At 45.2% G+C, this 17,571-nt stretch overlaps 1 protein-coding gene across 7 annotated transcripts in view; it reads left to right on the top strand.

Moving 5' to 3' along the window:
* Window positions 1–17,571, top strand: part of EPHB2 (EPH receptor B2) — a 106,004-nt gene that overhangs the window by 11,941 nt on the left and 76,492 nt on the right. For all 7 annotated transcript variants that reach the window (XM_042479626.1, XM_042479625.1, XM_042479624.1 and 4 more), the window contains exon 2: window positions 15,461–15,525. In XM_042479626.1, the coding sequence (XP_042335560.1) occupies window positions 15,461–15,525 (65 nt within the window). The remainder of the gene's footprint in view (window positions 1–15,460; window positions 15,526–17,571) is intronic.

Genomic DNA, 17,571 nt, shown 5'->3' with positions numbered 1-17,571 from the left:
AATTAATTTCCCGTGTGGGTACATTTGGGCAGGATCTGTGGGAAGAAACCCAAAGAATGCTCCGATTCAGAAGCAGGGATATCTCCTCCAAAGATCACATGCCAAGCTGAGGAGCACACTTGTTTTATGAGGTTGGAACCAATGCTCCATCTTGACACCGGGCAATTGCTCCCCGTGTTCCTGTCTCTCCACAGAACGGCCTAAATCCAGGCGCCAGAGTAGACCCATTGAACCAATGGGGTTTCCAAAAGCTGTGGCTCATTTGCTCGACGATAGATCCAGTAGGTCTACTCTGGTTGGGACTAGCACTTGGATGCAGACCAGGACTTTATGAAAGTACTTAATAAACTCGAGAGGCTGTGGTCTGTCTCCTCTCTCGGCACATTTTTTCCTCTGCCTGGATGGAGGCGCCAAGATGACTCACGGCCTTTAAGCTTTTCTGTGCTTAAATCCTCCTCCTTATGAAGTCCTCTTTTGCCAAAGCCCATCTTTGACATAAGGCAGATCACTCTCTTTGGTTGCCTAGAAGATCTCTTGTGCCGCATAGATACGTTTTCTATAACTTTGTTGTTGTTGTTGTGCCTTCAAGTCGTTTCCAACTTATGGCAACCTTTAGGCGAACTCATCATGGGGTTTTCTTGGCAAGATTTTGTCGGAGAGGTTTGCCGTTGCCTTATCCTGAGGCTGAGAATATATGACTTGCCTAAGGGCATCCATTGGGTTTCTTGGCCAAGCAGGAAATCGAACCCTGGTGTCTGAGTCATGTGCAACATTTGTGCACAGATTCCTCCGTCCCTCAACCTGGAGGAGTGATGTATTGTAACCCCCCTCGATATGTAGGGAAAGGAGCGCTAGAATTAAATGTTGTTGTTGTTGTTGTTGTTGTTGTTGTGGGAGCTCTAACCTGAAGTTTGAGAGGTGTAGCATTCATGGTATGGACATGGTCGACATGGTCAAAGATTGTGTGGCATTCTCTGAAGATGCCAGCCACAGATGTTGGCGAAACGTCAGGAATAAACTCTTCTAGAACATGGCCACAGAACCCGAAAAACCCACAACAAACTATGGATGTCGGCCATGAAAGCCTTCGGCTTCGCAGGGCTTATGTTTTTTACTCCTTCTCTTAACAATACTAGAACCAGGGCTATCCAAGGAAGCTGAATGGTGGACATTCACGACCGAATAAAAGGAAGTGCTTCCTCACACGGCGCATAGATAAACTATGGAATTTGCTTGACGGCTGCTGCCGTGCATGTTTATAAAAGAGCAAGGAATTGGTCTATCAGCCATTATTGGATATTAAAGGTGTAAATATTTGACTACTTCATCCTCGCAAGTGAGGCCAAATTGTTTCTGCCATTTTCTCCCCGCCGCAGAGAAAATAAATATTGCTCTTCGGTTCCTGCAGATTATTTGCACGTCCGAAAGTGTTTGGGGAAATCATTCTGCTCAGAAATACACATGGGTCTCCTGCACAAAAAAAACCCCACCAGCTTCCAGATAGCCATGTGCTTTTTGTGTGTGCAAGATGGCAGCTTTTGTGCTGGAGATGACAAAGATCCCTGAAGACAGTGCTTGAGGGAAGGGGAGGGTGCAAAATATAATAATAATAATAATAATAATAATAATAATAATAATAATAATAGTTTATATTTCCCATCTTTCCCTGTGGATCAAGGCGGGATTACAACATATATATATACACACACACATACATACAGTGGGCCCTTGCCTTACACGGGGGATCCGTTCTGGACCCCCCATGTAAGGCGAATTCCGCCTATGCTCAAGCCCCATTCATTTGAATGGGGCTTGCGCGTGGCAGCGCGGGAGCATGGGAGCATGCGGGGCGCCATGGCACACGCTCCATTCATTTGAATGGGACGCACCGCCCCTTGTGCCCCATGCACTCCCTGCGGCTTGAGCGCGTACGCTCAAGTTCACATAAAGCACGCCCACGTATAACGCAGGCACACTGTGTGTGTGTGTGTGTGTGTGTGTGTGTGTGTGTGTGTGTAAGGCTCACAATAATGCATGATTTTAACACAAACCTACACGTATTACTGTGCATCACAATTTCCTAAAACACTTTGACATGTGTGAATGCAGAGTAAAAACTGCAAAAAATTCTTGCCATTCTTCCTAAGTGAAACCCAACTACTACTGCTACTACTACTACTATCATTACCGCTACTACTGCTTCTTTCTTCTTTCTTCTTCTTTACTACGGGTGGAGTAACCCTTATACAAAATGCATGGGACCAGAAGTGTTTCATATTTTGGATCGTTTCAAATTTGGGAATATTGATATTTGCATGTACCTAATGAGCTATAAGAAACTGAAGTTCTGTGAAATGTCAGGAGGCACCAATTCCTGCCATTTCACTGATCCTTATGTCTCGATCCAGCAGCATTGCTCCCCAGTCTTGTAAATATACAACAGGTATGTACAGCGCTACTTATCTTGTAGCTCATAAAGTTTTGAATTTTGGAGTACTTCAGATTTCAGTATCTGGATAAGGGATACTAGAAGTGAGATTTTTAGATACTGGAAACTGATACTCCAAGTTCAGAAAGTTTCTACGTTTCCATCCTCTACTGCTTTAGCTGTACTTGAACATGCGTTGTATTGACTTCAAGAATATGCATTCTTGGAATAAGTTCCATTTGCATTGATATATATGCCTAGCCCACAGTTATGCTCTATATCATTCCTTTCTCTCTTTGTAATTATACTTTGAAAATCCAATAATTTTTTTAAAGGGATGGGGATGTCATGCGGTCTGTGGCCAGTAGTGCTTAGGTTAGCACATAGGATGGGGGGAAATAAAGATCATTGGCTTCCGAGTACTCACTGTAGTTACCCCTTCTGCACCTCTCAAGACTTGTTTGCATACCATGCCGCAGAAATACAAAGATCCGTTGGGCTTGTTGTGGCATGTTTCAGCCGGATTGGCTAAAAGTGCACACAGTTGAGAAAATATCTCAACTTGCTTTAGCCAATAAGGAAAAGTGTGGAAATGTATTTTCCACTGACTCTTAGAAGAGGGCTTCTTAAGCGATCTGGTGGGACTGACCAATAGGTTGACTTTCCAATATGTGGTGATTGGTATCATATTTGTGGCATATTATTAACATATCAGCAAATGCTAATAATGCTAATGATTAATTTTATTAATCTACAAGTGTTGGCTATAATTCAGTGTGGGACTGACATCTATGGTTGCACCGTATTGTTTGTGGTTGTGTGCCTTCAAGTCGTTTCCGACTTATGGTGACCCGAAGGTGCACCTATCATAGGTTTTTCTCAGCAAGATTTGCCATTGCCTTCCTCCAAGGCTGAGAGAGTGTGACTTGCCCAAGGTCACACTGTGAGTTTCATGACCGAGTTGGGATTCGAACCTTGGTCTCTAGAGTTGTAGTCCAATGCTCAAACTATGCCATGCCGGCTCCCTACACTGTAGAAATAATGCAGTCTGACTCCAGTTTAACTGCCATGGCTCCATCCCATAAATCCTGAGATTTACTTTTCGGTGATGCTCCAGTACCCTTTGGCAGAGAAAACTAAAGACCTTATAAAACTGCAGATCTCATAGAAAGGAGCTACAGCGTGTAAAGTGGTGTCAAACTGCATTGTTTCTACAGTGTAGATGCACCCTAGGTCTGCGGTAAGTAGACTTCAGAGCAGCTTTGCAACATGTTTGGCAAGGAGCTGCCATGACACTTCTGTGTCGAGAAGCCAGCAAAGTGATCTTGGCGCATTGGAACTGATGCACATCAGGCACTTTCAATGCTTGTCAGCCATTGGATTGTCAACATCCATTGGTAGAGCCTGCTGGTGCTTGCTGGCACTCTGATACACATCTCCACAATTCACTCGGAATAGCTATGTAGCAATTCTTCTACATAGCTAAGTATGTGTAAAGTAACTCAGTGTAGGTCCAATGTAGGAGAGGAGCCATTGGACTATGACTCTGGAGACCAAGGATCAAATCCCCGCTCTGCCATGGAAACTTACTGGCTCACCTTGGACACTCTCAGTTTCAGAGGATGGTAATGACAAACCCCCTCTGAATAAATGTGCCAAGAAATCCCCAGGATAGGTTTGCTGTGTCGTCACCATAAGTCAGAAACCACTTGAAAGTATGCAACAATAACAAAGACTGGTATACAATGGCAGCCATAGCTTCCTGGAAACTAGTCATGGACCAGCAGGGCAGTGACTCATGGGCCAGCGCTGGTCTATGGACCCCCATTTTGAGTAGCACTGGCCTAGACTATGGAACATTTGTATTGATTAATGCATACAGGTTTGTTCATCCTAGGTTAAGGATTTGTGGAATTGTAGGATTTTGTTATTGTCCATGTGTGTCTTTAAAGCACTTTTCCATGTTCTGGGGTGAGGATCGGTGGCAGCAAGGTCTAGTCTTAGCAGAGAAGCAGGAAATAGAAGCTCTGGAGGAATCCAAAACTGAGCCACCATTGAAGGAGTTTCACTCTGTAGGAAGAAGCTGGGACAAGACTCGAACGTTACCTTGGAAAGACTTCCTTGAAAAGACTTTTAACGTTTACTTAGTGGGGTCCTGTGAAGCAACTGGCCCTAAAAACTGCAAACAAAGCTTCTGCAAACTTTCCTCAATGACTGCGTGCCAATAGAGATGGTGGATGAGGAGGGATTTAAAGTACTTCTGCTTGGCAAACTCTCCCCCCAGAGAAAGAAGTAGAAACTAGACCCAGGGGGCCTCCTCCATTCCTGCTTTCCTTTGTTATTTGAGATGTCCAGATTACCTGTCCCAAGGTTGGGAGGAGGACGGCATTTTCCATTGCGACTCTTCAGAAGAGTTTCAAAGGTGATCAAAGGGTGGAGGGGAAAAATAGGGACATGTTGAAGTACGTAAGCTTTCTATAAGATGGAGAAAACAGAAGTCCTCCCACTCATGAGACCGGAGTCCTGGTATCACCCGGTGAAACTGGTGGGCAACAGGTTTCGGAGAGACAAAAGGAAAACCCTTCTTTCAACTGTATGTGATTCATTCATGGAATTTGCTGCCACAAGCAGCGGTGATCATCCGTGGCTTAAATGGCTTTTCAAAGAGGGATTGGACTAACTCCAGGAGAACAAGAGGTCTAGCAGTGGTGTATGAATCACGACATGTTTGTCGAGGTTCAGAGGGACATTGCTGCCGGATCTTACTTTTCTGGTTAGCGTTGAAACGTTTTCACCATACTTTCCAGTTGTTAAAAACTGCAAAGTGAATTAACAACAACAACAACAACAACAATAATATGCCTCACAAAGCTACAAAACTACACATTGCACAATTCTGTAGCATGGAGCAATGGCAGTTAAAGTGGTTTTAAACTGCATTGTTTCTACAAGGTAGATGTACCCTCAATTGCTGTGAATCTCATTGATTCGCTGTTAACATAGTGGCCAACCAGTTGCCCATGGGAAGCCCACCAACAAGATATGAGTCCAAAACGCAGCAACCGTGACCATCTCCCTTCTCTTGTGGTCCCTGCAAACATTGGTGCCAAATCACGCTGCAGGTATGAACTGCGGCAATGGCCGGTTTGCAGAGAGCGCATGGGAAGGCAGCTACCCATCATTTGCCAAAACCCCCCAACAGGTAAGGGGTGAGGATTCGTCTGGAATTCAGGGTCAGAACAATCCAGGGATTGCTTGAAGTGTTCTAGCAAATGTAGATGGGCCCAAAGGCCCCGTACAGAAGGCCAAAATAAAGCTGCGTCAGGTCACTTTGGAGGTATGCTGTTTAAATGATGTATGCATTCTAAGAGTCCGGAAGCCACACCAAAGCAATGCTCCAGTCCTAAGTGACCTGAAGCAGCTTTATTTTGGCCTTCTGTACAGGCCCTTAGTGAAGTACTTTGTCTGTGCATGTCCAAAGGAGAGCAACTAAAATGGTGAAGGGTCTGGAAGCCATGCCCTATGAGGAACGACTAAGGGAGCTGGGGATGTTCAGCCTGGAGAAGAGAAGGTTAAGAGGTGATATGATAGCCCTGTTTAAATATTTGAAGGGATGCCATATTGAGGAGGGAGCAAGCTTGTTTTCTGCTGCTCCAGAGAATAGGACTCAGAACAATGGATGCAAGCTACAGGAAAAGAGATTCCACCTCAACATTAGGAAGAACTTCCTAACATTAAGGGCTGTCCGACAGTGGAACACACTCCTTCCTCGGAGTGTAGTGGAATCTCTCTCCTCAGAGGTCTTTAAACAGAGTCTGGATGGCCATCTGTCAATGGGGAAGCTTTGATTTGGATTTCCTGCATGGCAGAATGGGGTTGGACTGGATGGCCCTTGGGGTCTCTTCCAACTCTAGGATTCTGTGATTCATATAGCTTCCCTTTTCAACTGTGCAAGCAGAGAAACTTTCCTTCCCATCTAATCTGACTTTCCTGTGGCTTCGCTTGTGTCCTCTTCCGAGTGTGAACATGGCTGTTTGTGTCTGGAATATTTGTTGTCCCAGCAGGAGGTGGTGGCAATGGGAAAAGGTTTCTGCTAGGATCATGCTTTTCTCTCTTGTTCAGAGCATTTGGGCAGAGAGGAATCTGATGCCTGTTCTGGCAAGGAGCTGCACGCTCCATATTCGTCACAAACATGGCTGAAAAAACAGGGATTCCATCTTTTTAAGAACAAGTTTAACATTCATCACTCTGGGCATGGGTGAACCAATCCATCCATTATGATTTCTCTCTCATTCAAAGAATAATAATAATGCGATTGCTGGACTATAAAGCATTTTGCAAATTCACTCCAAAACAAGCTGAAATAAAATCCCCACTTGTCCCTATTTCATGCCCTCCAAACTTTTGCAACTGGAAATGGGGACGCATGTGTCCAAATGATATCAGAGCATGGTGCAATGGGTAAAAGCTATTCACGAGGAAGAGCCTGCATGCTGCAGCAGTTTGCTTTTGCCTGAGCCTACTGAGAAGGGCATTATTATTATTATTATTATTATTATTATTATTATTATTATTATTGTCATTATTTCTAGCCCGCCTCTTCCTTTGGATCGAGACGGGTTACAATACAAGATAAAAATAGAATACAAGATTGCAAAGGACTCTGTTCCCATCACTCTGAGCTCTTCTGTTGGTCCACAAAGCACAGAGGAATGGACTTTCCAATGAGCTTCACTTTTCCTTTTGCAATGCTGGGCCAGTCTAGGCTCATCTGGCGAGATTTAGGTCAGATCGCCGGCCTTAGCTTCTCGCACAGATGTCTCCCAAACTGCTGCGGCTGCTGACTTTGAGGAATGAGAGCAAAGCAGTTTGTATCAAGGAAATCTGTGCCTCTTCTCAGGAGCCCAGAACAGTGAGCTTTGCCTGCAAGCGCTCTGTGAAGTTGTTCTTCTCAAGCCTGACTTCGCCCGCAAAGGAGGCGGCCTGATCTTTTCCTGCCCTGGCTTTGACAATAGACAGATATGCAAAAAATAGGACAGGGCGAAAGAGACCGGGGCTCATGGGTTACGGAGGCAGGCTGGAGGTGGCCAGTTCTTCCCAGACTATGGGACATTGGGAGGTATGCAAATGGAGAACCTAAACTGGAATACTGCCACCTGAATAAAGTAGCTGAGCAGTTTTCCCTCTTCTTTCCCCACCTTTAAACAAGCTCAAGACAAAACAGACAGTGGCTATAGGTCGAATTAAAAACCTTTCTGCCATCCATTCTTGGGATATATATAAATATAGGGGGTTGGACTGGATGGCCCTTGTGGTTTCTTCCAGCGCTACGATTCTATGATTCTGTATACACACAGAGAGAAATACACTTGTCCTTCCACATTTGCAGCTTTGACTTTTGCAGATTTGATTACCATATATACTTGACTATAGGTCGACCTCATATATAAGTTGAGGGCAAGTTTGGGGGCAAAATAATGGATTTTGATACGACTCGCGGATAAGTCGAGGGTAAAACTTAGGGGCATGTCACAAAGGATGTAAAGGATGATGCAAAGGAGAATGGCACCAAATACATTCTGGCAGGCATAACTGTTTGTGCTCATCCTAAAGACTGGATGGATGAGAGAGTAGAGGGGATCCATGCTTCTTTTTGGTGCTCCTAGGATGGACTAAGCTCCTACCTTTTAGCACTCTATACAGAGAATGGGGATGACTCCTTTTATACATACATACATACATATACATACATATAAGTATTAAAGTACAGTACTTACACTGACTCGTGGATAAGTCGACCCAGGTTTTTTGGTTCAATTTTTCAACTAAAATTTCTAGACTTAAACATTAGTATATACAGTACTCTCTCCTTAGGAATCTCTAAGTCCTCCAGAGAAATTCTGCTAGAAGTTGGCCATACGGTTGCACTGGAGGACTTAAAGATTCCCAGATAAAACACTTCTCTAGGCATTTGTAGGTCCTGCAACATGTTTCTATGGTCAAATTCTGGCAGGTGTTGACCACAGAGTTCTGGTGGAGGACCTAGAAATTCTTAGAGGTGTTCTCCCAGGTTAAAAATGTACTGTTTATTTATTTGCCCCAACCCCAGTGAATGTGGAGGAAGAAGTGAACTTTGCCTCCCCTCCAAAACTAGACATGATCCTGAACCAAATGGCTGTCCACTTCTATCCTGAAGACATAGTATCAGGGTAAGCTTCCCTCTCCTCCTTGGCCCTGGTGATACTGTGCCTTCAAGACAAGGCTAGACGAGATCCTAAGATGTAAAGGTATACAACGGAGCACTAAAGTCAGAATCCTTCAAGCCGTAGTATCCCCCATCACCATCTATGGATGCAAGAGTGAAGAAAGCGGATAAGGAGAAGATCGATTCATTTGAGATGTGGTGCTGGAGGAGAGTGCTGAGGATACCATGGATGGCCAAGAAGGCAAACAAATGTCTTGAACTTTTCCTGGAAGCTAAGATGATCAAACTAAGGTTGTCGTACTTTTCCCACATCATGAGAAGACAGGACTTATTAGAAAAAAACAATAATGCTAGTAAAGGTGGAAGGAAGTAGAAGAAGAGGAAGACCACATGCTGAATGGATAGGCTTTATTAGGGAAGTCATGGATATGACATTAAAGGACCTAAGCAGAAGAGTAGAGGATAGAGGGTCTTGGAGATGTCTTATCTACTGGGTCGCCATGAGTCGGGATCAACTTGAGTCAGGATCGACTTGTTAACAACAAAGGCAGCCATAGAGATCCAAGGGTGACTTCCAATTTTGAAAGAAAACAGGGTGAATAGTGTGCTTCTGCATATGTTTCCAGGTGAAGCTCTTGGACAGAACAGTTGGCATTAGCAGTACCATCCTAAAGGCAGCTTTGTGATCACCTGCAAAGAAGCTAAGATCCCAATAAGGAGACCACTGACACAGGTGATGATGTGGTCCTCCCACCTTTCCGGTCCTCCTGCTTTCCCTTCTCCCTTCCTAAATCAGGGTTGCACATAACACATTGCACAGTCACTTCAAAGCAAGATTAATTAGCGGCTGCTGCTTGCAGACTTTGTTGTAACCTTCCATCTGTTCTTGCTTGAATATTTGATAGGACTCTGACATGCCGGAGCCTAGAAAGAACCATCAGGGGAAGAAAGCTTGGCTCCAGGCGCCGAGAAGGAGGAAGAGAACAAGTGGGATAAGAAATCAAAGCTGCATGCAGGGAATCTTTGTCGTTCAATAATAGCCGCACGTTTCTACAGAGGCTGAGGCAAGGCACACTTCACCCTGTTTGGCTTTTGCTTCGTTTTTGTATTGCAAATGATTTTGAGGCAGTTTTTGAATTATTGTATGATGTTGCCCTTTTTATTTCTCAGTTTGGTTTAAATTCTATGAGCACTCAAGCACACGAATTGTGGTAACCTGAGACTTTATCACACCAGGATGCTAAGATGACACAATTGTGTTAGTGGAGGAAATGCAGATGTGCCAGTTTGGGGACAGTCATTTCCACACAGCTCTTCCAAAGTGCCATGGTGCTGCTCTAGTCCAGGGCTCTGCCTTTTGCATGCCAGTCTCCATAACCCCGTTTTCCTGTTCTATGCCCTTTCCAGCATGCCTTTCTGTCTGTATTCTTTATATATATATATATTTTCAACTGTGCAGTCATAGCAATTGATAACTAAAAAGAAAAGAAAAACAGCCTGCTTGGGGAGAGCAAAGGATAGATGTGGTATGATCACACCACTTGCACCACTGTACTGCCTGCATATCAGAACTGTAGCAGGAGGAACCTATCACACATGCATCAACAGTGGAAGAGAAACATGATAGGGAGCCATTGATGGGTTTTGCCCATCAATGAAAAAGAGTGCTTCGGGAACAGATGGAATAGGAAGCAGCTACAAGAGACACACCATTGTGTGATAGGATATGGCCACAAGCGTTGCCCATTCTGGGCAGCATCATGTAATAAAGTCCCTGGACTTTTTCACACAGGAGGGATGGATCACCATGCTGAAAGAAGGAGAAATTGGGGCCAATGTGAAAATGCACTAAATTATGCACTAGCTCATCACACACAATGCAGAACACAACATCCATACGAAAGAGAAAGCAGTTCCAATGCGAATTGATTAATCAGATCAGTACGTACCCATCGGCTTCTTCCTTGCGAATTAGCTTTTTTGCACATGCGCAGGGAGGATAGGATCATGTCTAGGACAAGGAGATGGAAATAAGGAGGAGGCAGCATGCTTCAGCTCCACGTTTTTACTTTCTTCCCCCTTCTCTAATGCCTCTCATAAACTGCCGCTTTCCTCTTGGCAGCCAGGGGTAGGAAGGAAAATCGCAACAAAGGATCATGGGGATTGTAGTTTGTAACAGGGGCAATCCCATGGCCGAACTGGAGCAGCAGTTCATACCAGTGCAAGTTCGAATTGACTGCGAATTCGGAATGGATAAGGATTTACAAATTCGATAGTTTTCCGAATGCAGCTATTTTGGGGATGACTCCTGATTGCGTTTAGATAGCCTTTCGGTTTCCTCCAACGTCGTTTGATATTCTCTTTTGAAATAACGTGAAACCCCATGGATGACCCTGGATTGGCATTCGGATAACCTTCCAATTTTCATCATGTGAAGAAGTCCCCTGATGTCTCCGATGTTCTTGTCCTGTTATTGTGACGCTCCAGATTTTGCTCTTCTTCATTCCAGTTTCCAGGGCTCCTAGTAATGTCCCATGGTCTTAAATTCAGGAACATAAAACTAACCCCACCACCCCTGTGTGGCTACGAGTCTCTTGACAGGAATATAATTCATCACCAATGTTCTTCTTGAAAGAAGTAACAAGTAATTCCTGATAGATAGACTCAGTCAAAGAAGTCATGACTGAGTCTGCAAGTCCTGCGCAAGGCAATTAATGATAGGCTGGCTTGGAGGTCTCTCATTTATAGGGATGCCATAAGTCGAAGTTGGCTTGATGGCACTTAACAACAACAACTCATCCAGCCTGTGACATGCATTCAGATGTAATATTTGAAAGAAATCCAGAGGGGCTTTAAAAACACATGCATGTCCAACTTAAATCATGCTGATAAATGTTAAGGGTGCAGTGATAAGTAACAGCTACAAATTTAATACCTTTATATCTAGCTTCTCCCTCTGCCCCCACTGCTGAAACTCATATATTCTGACAACACTGGTAATTGGGTTGATGGTTTTTTTTCCAGGGTCGGCTGTATTGATTTCATTGTCCAAAGGAGGAGAAATGAATGGAGGGCAGGAGGTCATTATAGTGGTTCGTACATCTTCTCTTCTGCAACATTTCGTGCTGCCGCCTTTGCTTCAGCTCTGTTGGCTTTCTTTTCCAAAGGTCCATCTCCCTTTTAGACTGCAACTCTTTAGCTACTTTGGGCCCAGGTGATCTCATAGTGCTACAACTATGTAGTGCGGATACACCATGTGCCTACTTTGTCTTGTTACAGATGGCAGTTTTTGCATTTGATCAAAAACGCACAAGTAGATGGATGATTAAAACCATGATAATTTAAGTGTCCTGCTGACTTAGACAGAAGGTATTTCTTATTCCGTCATATGTACACACACTGGCTGCCACTTTTGCTTGCACTCCCATCATGTGTCCAAATGCATGCTGTCATCCGTGGTAGAGACGAAAGTGTGTTACTTTTCTGGCCCACTTCTCCCCATGTTTTGGGAAGCCACCCAAGTGGAGCTGGCAACCATAATCTGGTTTTTGCAGCCTGTCGGTAATAAAAGAAAGGAAGAAAGGAGAAAGGAACCCAACAGCAACTCTGGAGCACTTAGCAGTTGGGGACGTACAAAAAGGCCAAGAGAAAATATGATGGTAAACGAGAGGGAAAGACCTGCCTTGCTCTGGGTTACCCAAAGGGGTTTGAACCTTAACCAGCTCCCTAACCATAAGGTCTCCCTGTCTCCTGTGGAGTACTTTTGGCCATAGGTGCATAATTCCCTGAAGAACGCAAGAGACCCATGAGTGGCGTTCCCATTTATGGACTGGAAGACCTGCAAGCTCTTTGTCCAGGCTTGTCCCAGTATTAAGCAGAGTAATTGCTTGGGAAAAACAGGTGCTTTGGTAAAAGCAGATGCTTGAGAAAAACAGAGGATGGTGACAGAATGTTGGAAGGTAGAAAAAGGAGTTATTATGTAGCCTACCTGGAATCCTGTGTCCAGTTCTGGGCACCACAAGTCAAGAGGGATATTGACAAGCTGGAACATGTCCAGAAGACGGCAACCAAAATGGTGAAAGGTCCGGAAACCACCAAATCCTATGCGGAGCAGCTAAGGGAGGTGAGTATGTTTAGGATAGAGAAGAGAAGGTTAGAAGGGTTATGATCACCATCATTAATATGAAGGGATGTCACATTGAGGATGGAGCAAGCTTGTTCTCTGCTGCTCCAAAGACTAGGTCCTGGAGCAATGGATTCCGTACAGGAAAAGTGATTCCACCTAGGAACAACTTCCTAGTGGTAAGAGTTGTTTGATAGTATAATACATGTCTCAGAGTGTAGTGGTGTCTCCTTCTTTGGAGGTTATAAAACAGGAGGGATGCCACAAATATGGAGGGATGAGGGTATAAAGGTAAATCCGTGCCTCTTAGCCATGCTCAGAACGGAGGGCATTCTGGATTTCCTCTGGGCAGAAGGTGGAAGTTTAGGGCATGTCCTGCAGAAAAGGAGGATGCCTGGTCACCCTGCCTACACCTTGTGTGGCCCTTGCATTGCTCCCTGCACCTCAGGCCTTGGCGTCGGGAGGTGTGGCGGGTCGTGTGCCGTGGAGGCTTTGCTGTCGGAAGGACCATCCTTTGCACCGGAGAAATTGGGAGACCTCCTCCCTCTCCGCCCCTGCGAAAGAAAGAAAGAAAGGAGGCAAGGAATGAAAAGAAAGAAGCCTTTAATTATCTGGGCAATTAATTCCACTCAGTATAACTCATTGGGAGGGGGGCAGCCCCATGTCAATGGGGACGCTTATTTAATGAGGTAATGATGGCAAAGGGGGAGCAAGCCCCAGTGAATTCCCTCAACGGAGAGGAGGGAGGATGAATCCACCTGAATGAGGCCAAAGAGAGAAGGCATGGGAGGTGGGGAGGGATCCCCCCCCCCACTTTATAGAGGCACAAAAGCACTCCAAATTCCTCATCCACCGCAGCTTCCTCCTCCAGCCCCATGTCTGGGAATGCTGCCCATAACAACTCAGTCTTGAGAGACTTTTTGGCAATGGCTCTCCACCTGGGGGGTTTGGTTTTGGCCAACCCTCCCCTCGCCTCTTGTCGCCCTGCTCTTGGAAACTTGGACTGGCCCTGGTCCCTCTAGGGCAGGATGGGACTCAGCGTTGGCATCTCCTCCATCCTGGAGGGGTGCCAACTTGGGTGCAGACATGGAAAGAAAGGCCTGGCGGTGTGGGAAGGACAGTCCGGCTCCTAGGCTATGGGGAAGTGGCATGGTTCCTGCTGGGAAGACAGCCAGGCTTGCATCTGCCCCGTTCCCATCACCGGCAGATTTATTGTGAATGCCAGGCGCAGCGTGTGGATCTACTGATAAACGCATGGGCCACGGGAGCATAGAAAGAGTCGGCCCTCCAAGCGTCGGCTCACCAGCCTGCCAGGGAAGGGCAAGGCGGTCAAGTACCTTCTCCTGGCAGAGTCACCCTCCTTGCTCTTCACTGTTACTGGAGGAAGTTGGGGTGCAAAGAAGGGGCAGCTTTGGATGCCCTGACAATGCCACACAATAGTCCCTGGCTAGTTATTCCAGATTTGGTGGTAGGCATTCCTCTGCAAACTAAGATGTGCCAAGGGAGAAGCCTTTGTTGCCAGTCAGTGGGCTTGGTCTTCCAGCTGAATGCCTTTATTTTATTTATTTCTTGGTGTGAAATAAAATAAAGTTGCTATCCATGCATCTGCAGAGGTCGACCAAGTCTATCCAAACTTATGCCACAACTTCTTTGGCACAGTTAGTCTCAAAGGTGCTACAAGATCCCTTTGCGTACTGATATTCCAGATGAACATGGCTATTGTCTCTGCATTTGGAGTCCCCACGTTTTCTCTCTGTGCGCTGGCGACATTTCATAGCATCATAGCAGTAAGGATGGATGGATTAGCAGTATTAGATCTATTTCTGTGCATTTGTTCTGTGCGGTTTCTGCACTGATGTGCAATTTTTCAAAAAAATTCCTGCGGAAAGTGGCAATAATAATATACTTTCGCCCAGAGCTAGGAAGGATTACTATTTTACTTTTCAGATCCGCAACTCTCCATGCTGGCTTAGGGACTCTAAACGTTGCAGTCCAAAAAACAGGATGTTTCCAAGCTCTGCCTTTAAATATTAGTTCTTGTTGTGTGCCTTCAAGTCAGTTCTGACTTATGGCATCCCTATGGCAAACCTATCATGGGTTTTCTTGGCAAGATTGGTCCAGAAGGGAGGTTGCCTTTGCCGACATCTGAGGCTGAGAGTGTGTGGCTTGCTATGTGCTCTCTCGAAAACACGCTTCTAAAAGGATTTTTCTCAAAACACACTTGTTAACATTCATTTTGATATTTGTTTTGATATTGCCAAAAACGACATTGCAAAATTCAAGAAATGCAAAAGCCAGTGGGTGACTGGCTTCTGAAAGGGATTTATTATGTCCGCATTTCCATTCAAACTGCTACAGTGGTTTGTTTTTGCCTGAGCCTCCTGGGAAAGGCAAGACATTCCTCTCCTCTCTGTTAACTGAATGCAAACTACTTTTGTACCTTGAATTCTTGTTTGCAGCAATTGAGGTAAAGAGGGAAGGGAGAGGAGGAGAGAGAAACGGGGACATTTTTAAAGCAGCTGAGAAAATGGGAGAGCAGAGGGTTAATGGGGACCGCCTTTGCCAAATCGGTGCACTTGGAGGGTATGCAGTTCGCTTTGTTCTCCTATCAAATGGTTAAAGTCAGAAAACAAAATGGCTTGGACCAAAGCCCAGAAGAGGTCTCTAATGTCTGTTTCTTTGTTTTGTTTCCATTCTCTTGCAGAAACGCTGATGGACTCCACCACTGCGACAGCAGAACTAGGTTGGACGGTGCATCCGCCTTCGGGGGTGAGTTTGCGCATGGTGAGGCAGAGGCGCCAGGGAGGCTTTAAAAGTGGTTATAAAATGTACAGCACCAACCAAAAGAAGGAGCAACTTTAGAGTAGCTTCAAATGGTCTTAGGACAGTGATGGTGAACCTTTTCGAGGCCGAGTGCCCAAACTGCAATCCAAAACCCACTTATTTATTGCAAAGTGCCATGTCCCTCTGGCTTTCTAGTAACAAACTCTGGCAAACTCTGTGCTGGGACGATGGTACATGTGCCCACAGAGAGAGCTCTGAGTGTCACCTCTGGCATGCATGCCATAAGTTCGCCATCACTGTCTTAGGATGTACAGATGGCCATAGTCAAGACACACTGTCTCAGAGACCCTGAGCATTTGTAGGCCAAAAAGAGAACTTTACTAAGCCCTTACGCTGATGCTACACTGCAGAATTAATGCAGATTGGCACCACTTTAACTGCGGTGGCTCCATTTTATGGAATCCTGGGATTAGTAGTTTCTTGGGGCACCAGAGCTCACTGACAGAGAAGGCAATATACTTTTTAAAAACTTATAAATCCTGGAATTCCATAGCATCAAGACCAAGCCCACTAAGCTTTCGTACACTTGGGCCCTTATCACACGGAAGGGTTTAAGTTGCCAAAACGTTGCCAAACTGTTCCAGAAGCATAAAGGTGGGATCATCTGTCACACTTCTAAAATGTAATTGAGGCTTCCCACTTTCCTTCCGTCGATGAAGCATTCGTGGGGAAGTCATTTTGAATAATGGGATATCCATTTTGAATAGCAGGAAGCCTCAATGACGTTTTGGAAGCGCGACAGATGATCCCACCTTCGCGCTTCTGAAACAGTTCGGCAACGTTTTGGCAACGTAAGTCCCTCCATGTGATAAGGTCCTTGGTCTGTTTCCTCAGACACATGGAGACGGCACTATTATTGTAAGCTACCTTGAATCCCATAAGGGTCCACTATACTGGTCAGAAGAAGGCCCAATAAACCTCCTTTGAATGTCTTCTACCATGAAAACCTTACCATGGGACAATACAGGAGATCAAACCTGAGAACTTTTGTATATATTGTATTTGTGGCACCCCTTGTAAGCAATGGAGGAACAGATGGAGATACTTTATCAATAAGGGAAGTTATCTATGGCCCGAAACAAATGGGCCAAAAATGACGTGCTGCCGCCGATATTAGGGTTCCGGAGCACGCAGCATCTGCACGCTCCAGAACCCTAACATGTATGAACGGTGCCATCTTTACATGGCACCATTTATCATGTGCATGATGCAAGTGTGGCGCTGCATCCACACTGCTGGATGCCGCACTTGCGTCTTGGAAGTTGTCCCCGCGCACCAAAAAGAACCCATTTTTCCGGTTTCTTTTTGGTCTGGAGGGATGCTGCTGCGGTGTCCCTCTGGCTGCGTCTGGTCCGGCCTTTTTCACAGGTATGTACCGGGCCTATCTCATTCAAAATAGTCTACTTTGACTGGGAGAGTCTCTCTAGGGTTTCAGAGAGAAGCCTTCTCTTGTATCTGGACCTGGAGACATCAAAAACCGGACCTGGTATCTTCTGAATTCAAAGCAGGTGCAATACCAGTGAGCGATAGTCTCTCGCTTATTGACAAGGAGGAACAAAAGAGCGAGAAGGGGGGGAAAGAGAGAGAACGATTGAGAACAAGGGAGAGGTAATCTGAATATATGAATATATTACGGAGAGACGTCTAATGCTGCATGCTTTCACAAACAGCTTCCCAAAGCAATTTTGGAGCCCTCTGCCGAAAATGTATAGGGAGCGAGCAGCAATGCTCACAGCTCATTTGCGAACTGTATTGAGGATGCCTCTCAGTAGCTCTTTTTTATCCTATTGAAACGCCGTAAACCCAGTATAATAATTCCGATAAGGCTGACGGTGCTAATGAATGCAATTAGTTGATTAATTAACTTCACGGCAGATTAAAAATATGGCGTTTTGTGGAGGTATATGGGTTTGTGTATGTGTGTGTCAGTGTGAAGACAGTGATGGCCATGCCATTGTCCAAAAGAAAGAG

The sequence above is a fragment of the Sceloporus undulatus genome, chromosome 7 (assembly GCF_019175285.1).
Source record: "Sceloporus undulatus isolate JIND9_A2432 ecotype Alabama chromosome 7, SceUnd_v1.1, whole genome shotgun sequence".
In the NCBI taxonomy this organism is placed as follows: domain Eukaryota; kingdom Metazoa; phylum Chordata; class Lepidosauria; order Squamata; family Phrynosomatidae; genus Sceloporus; species Sceloporus undulatus.
This window is presented reverse-complemented; position numbering and strand designations above follow the sequence as displayed.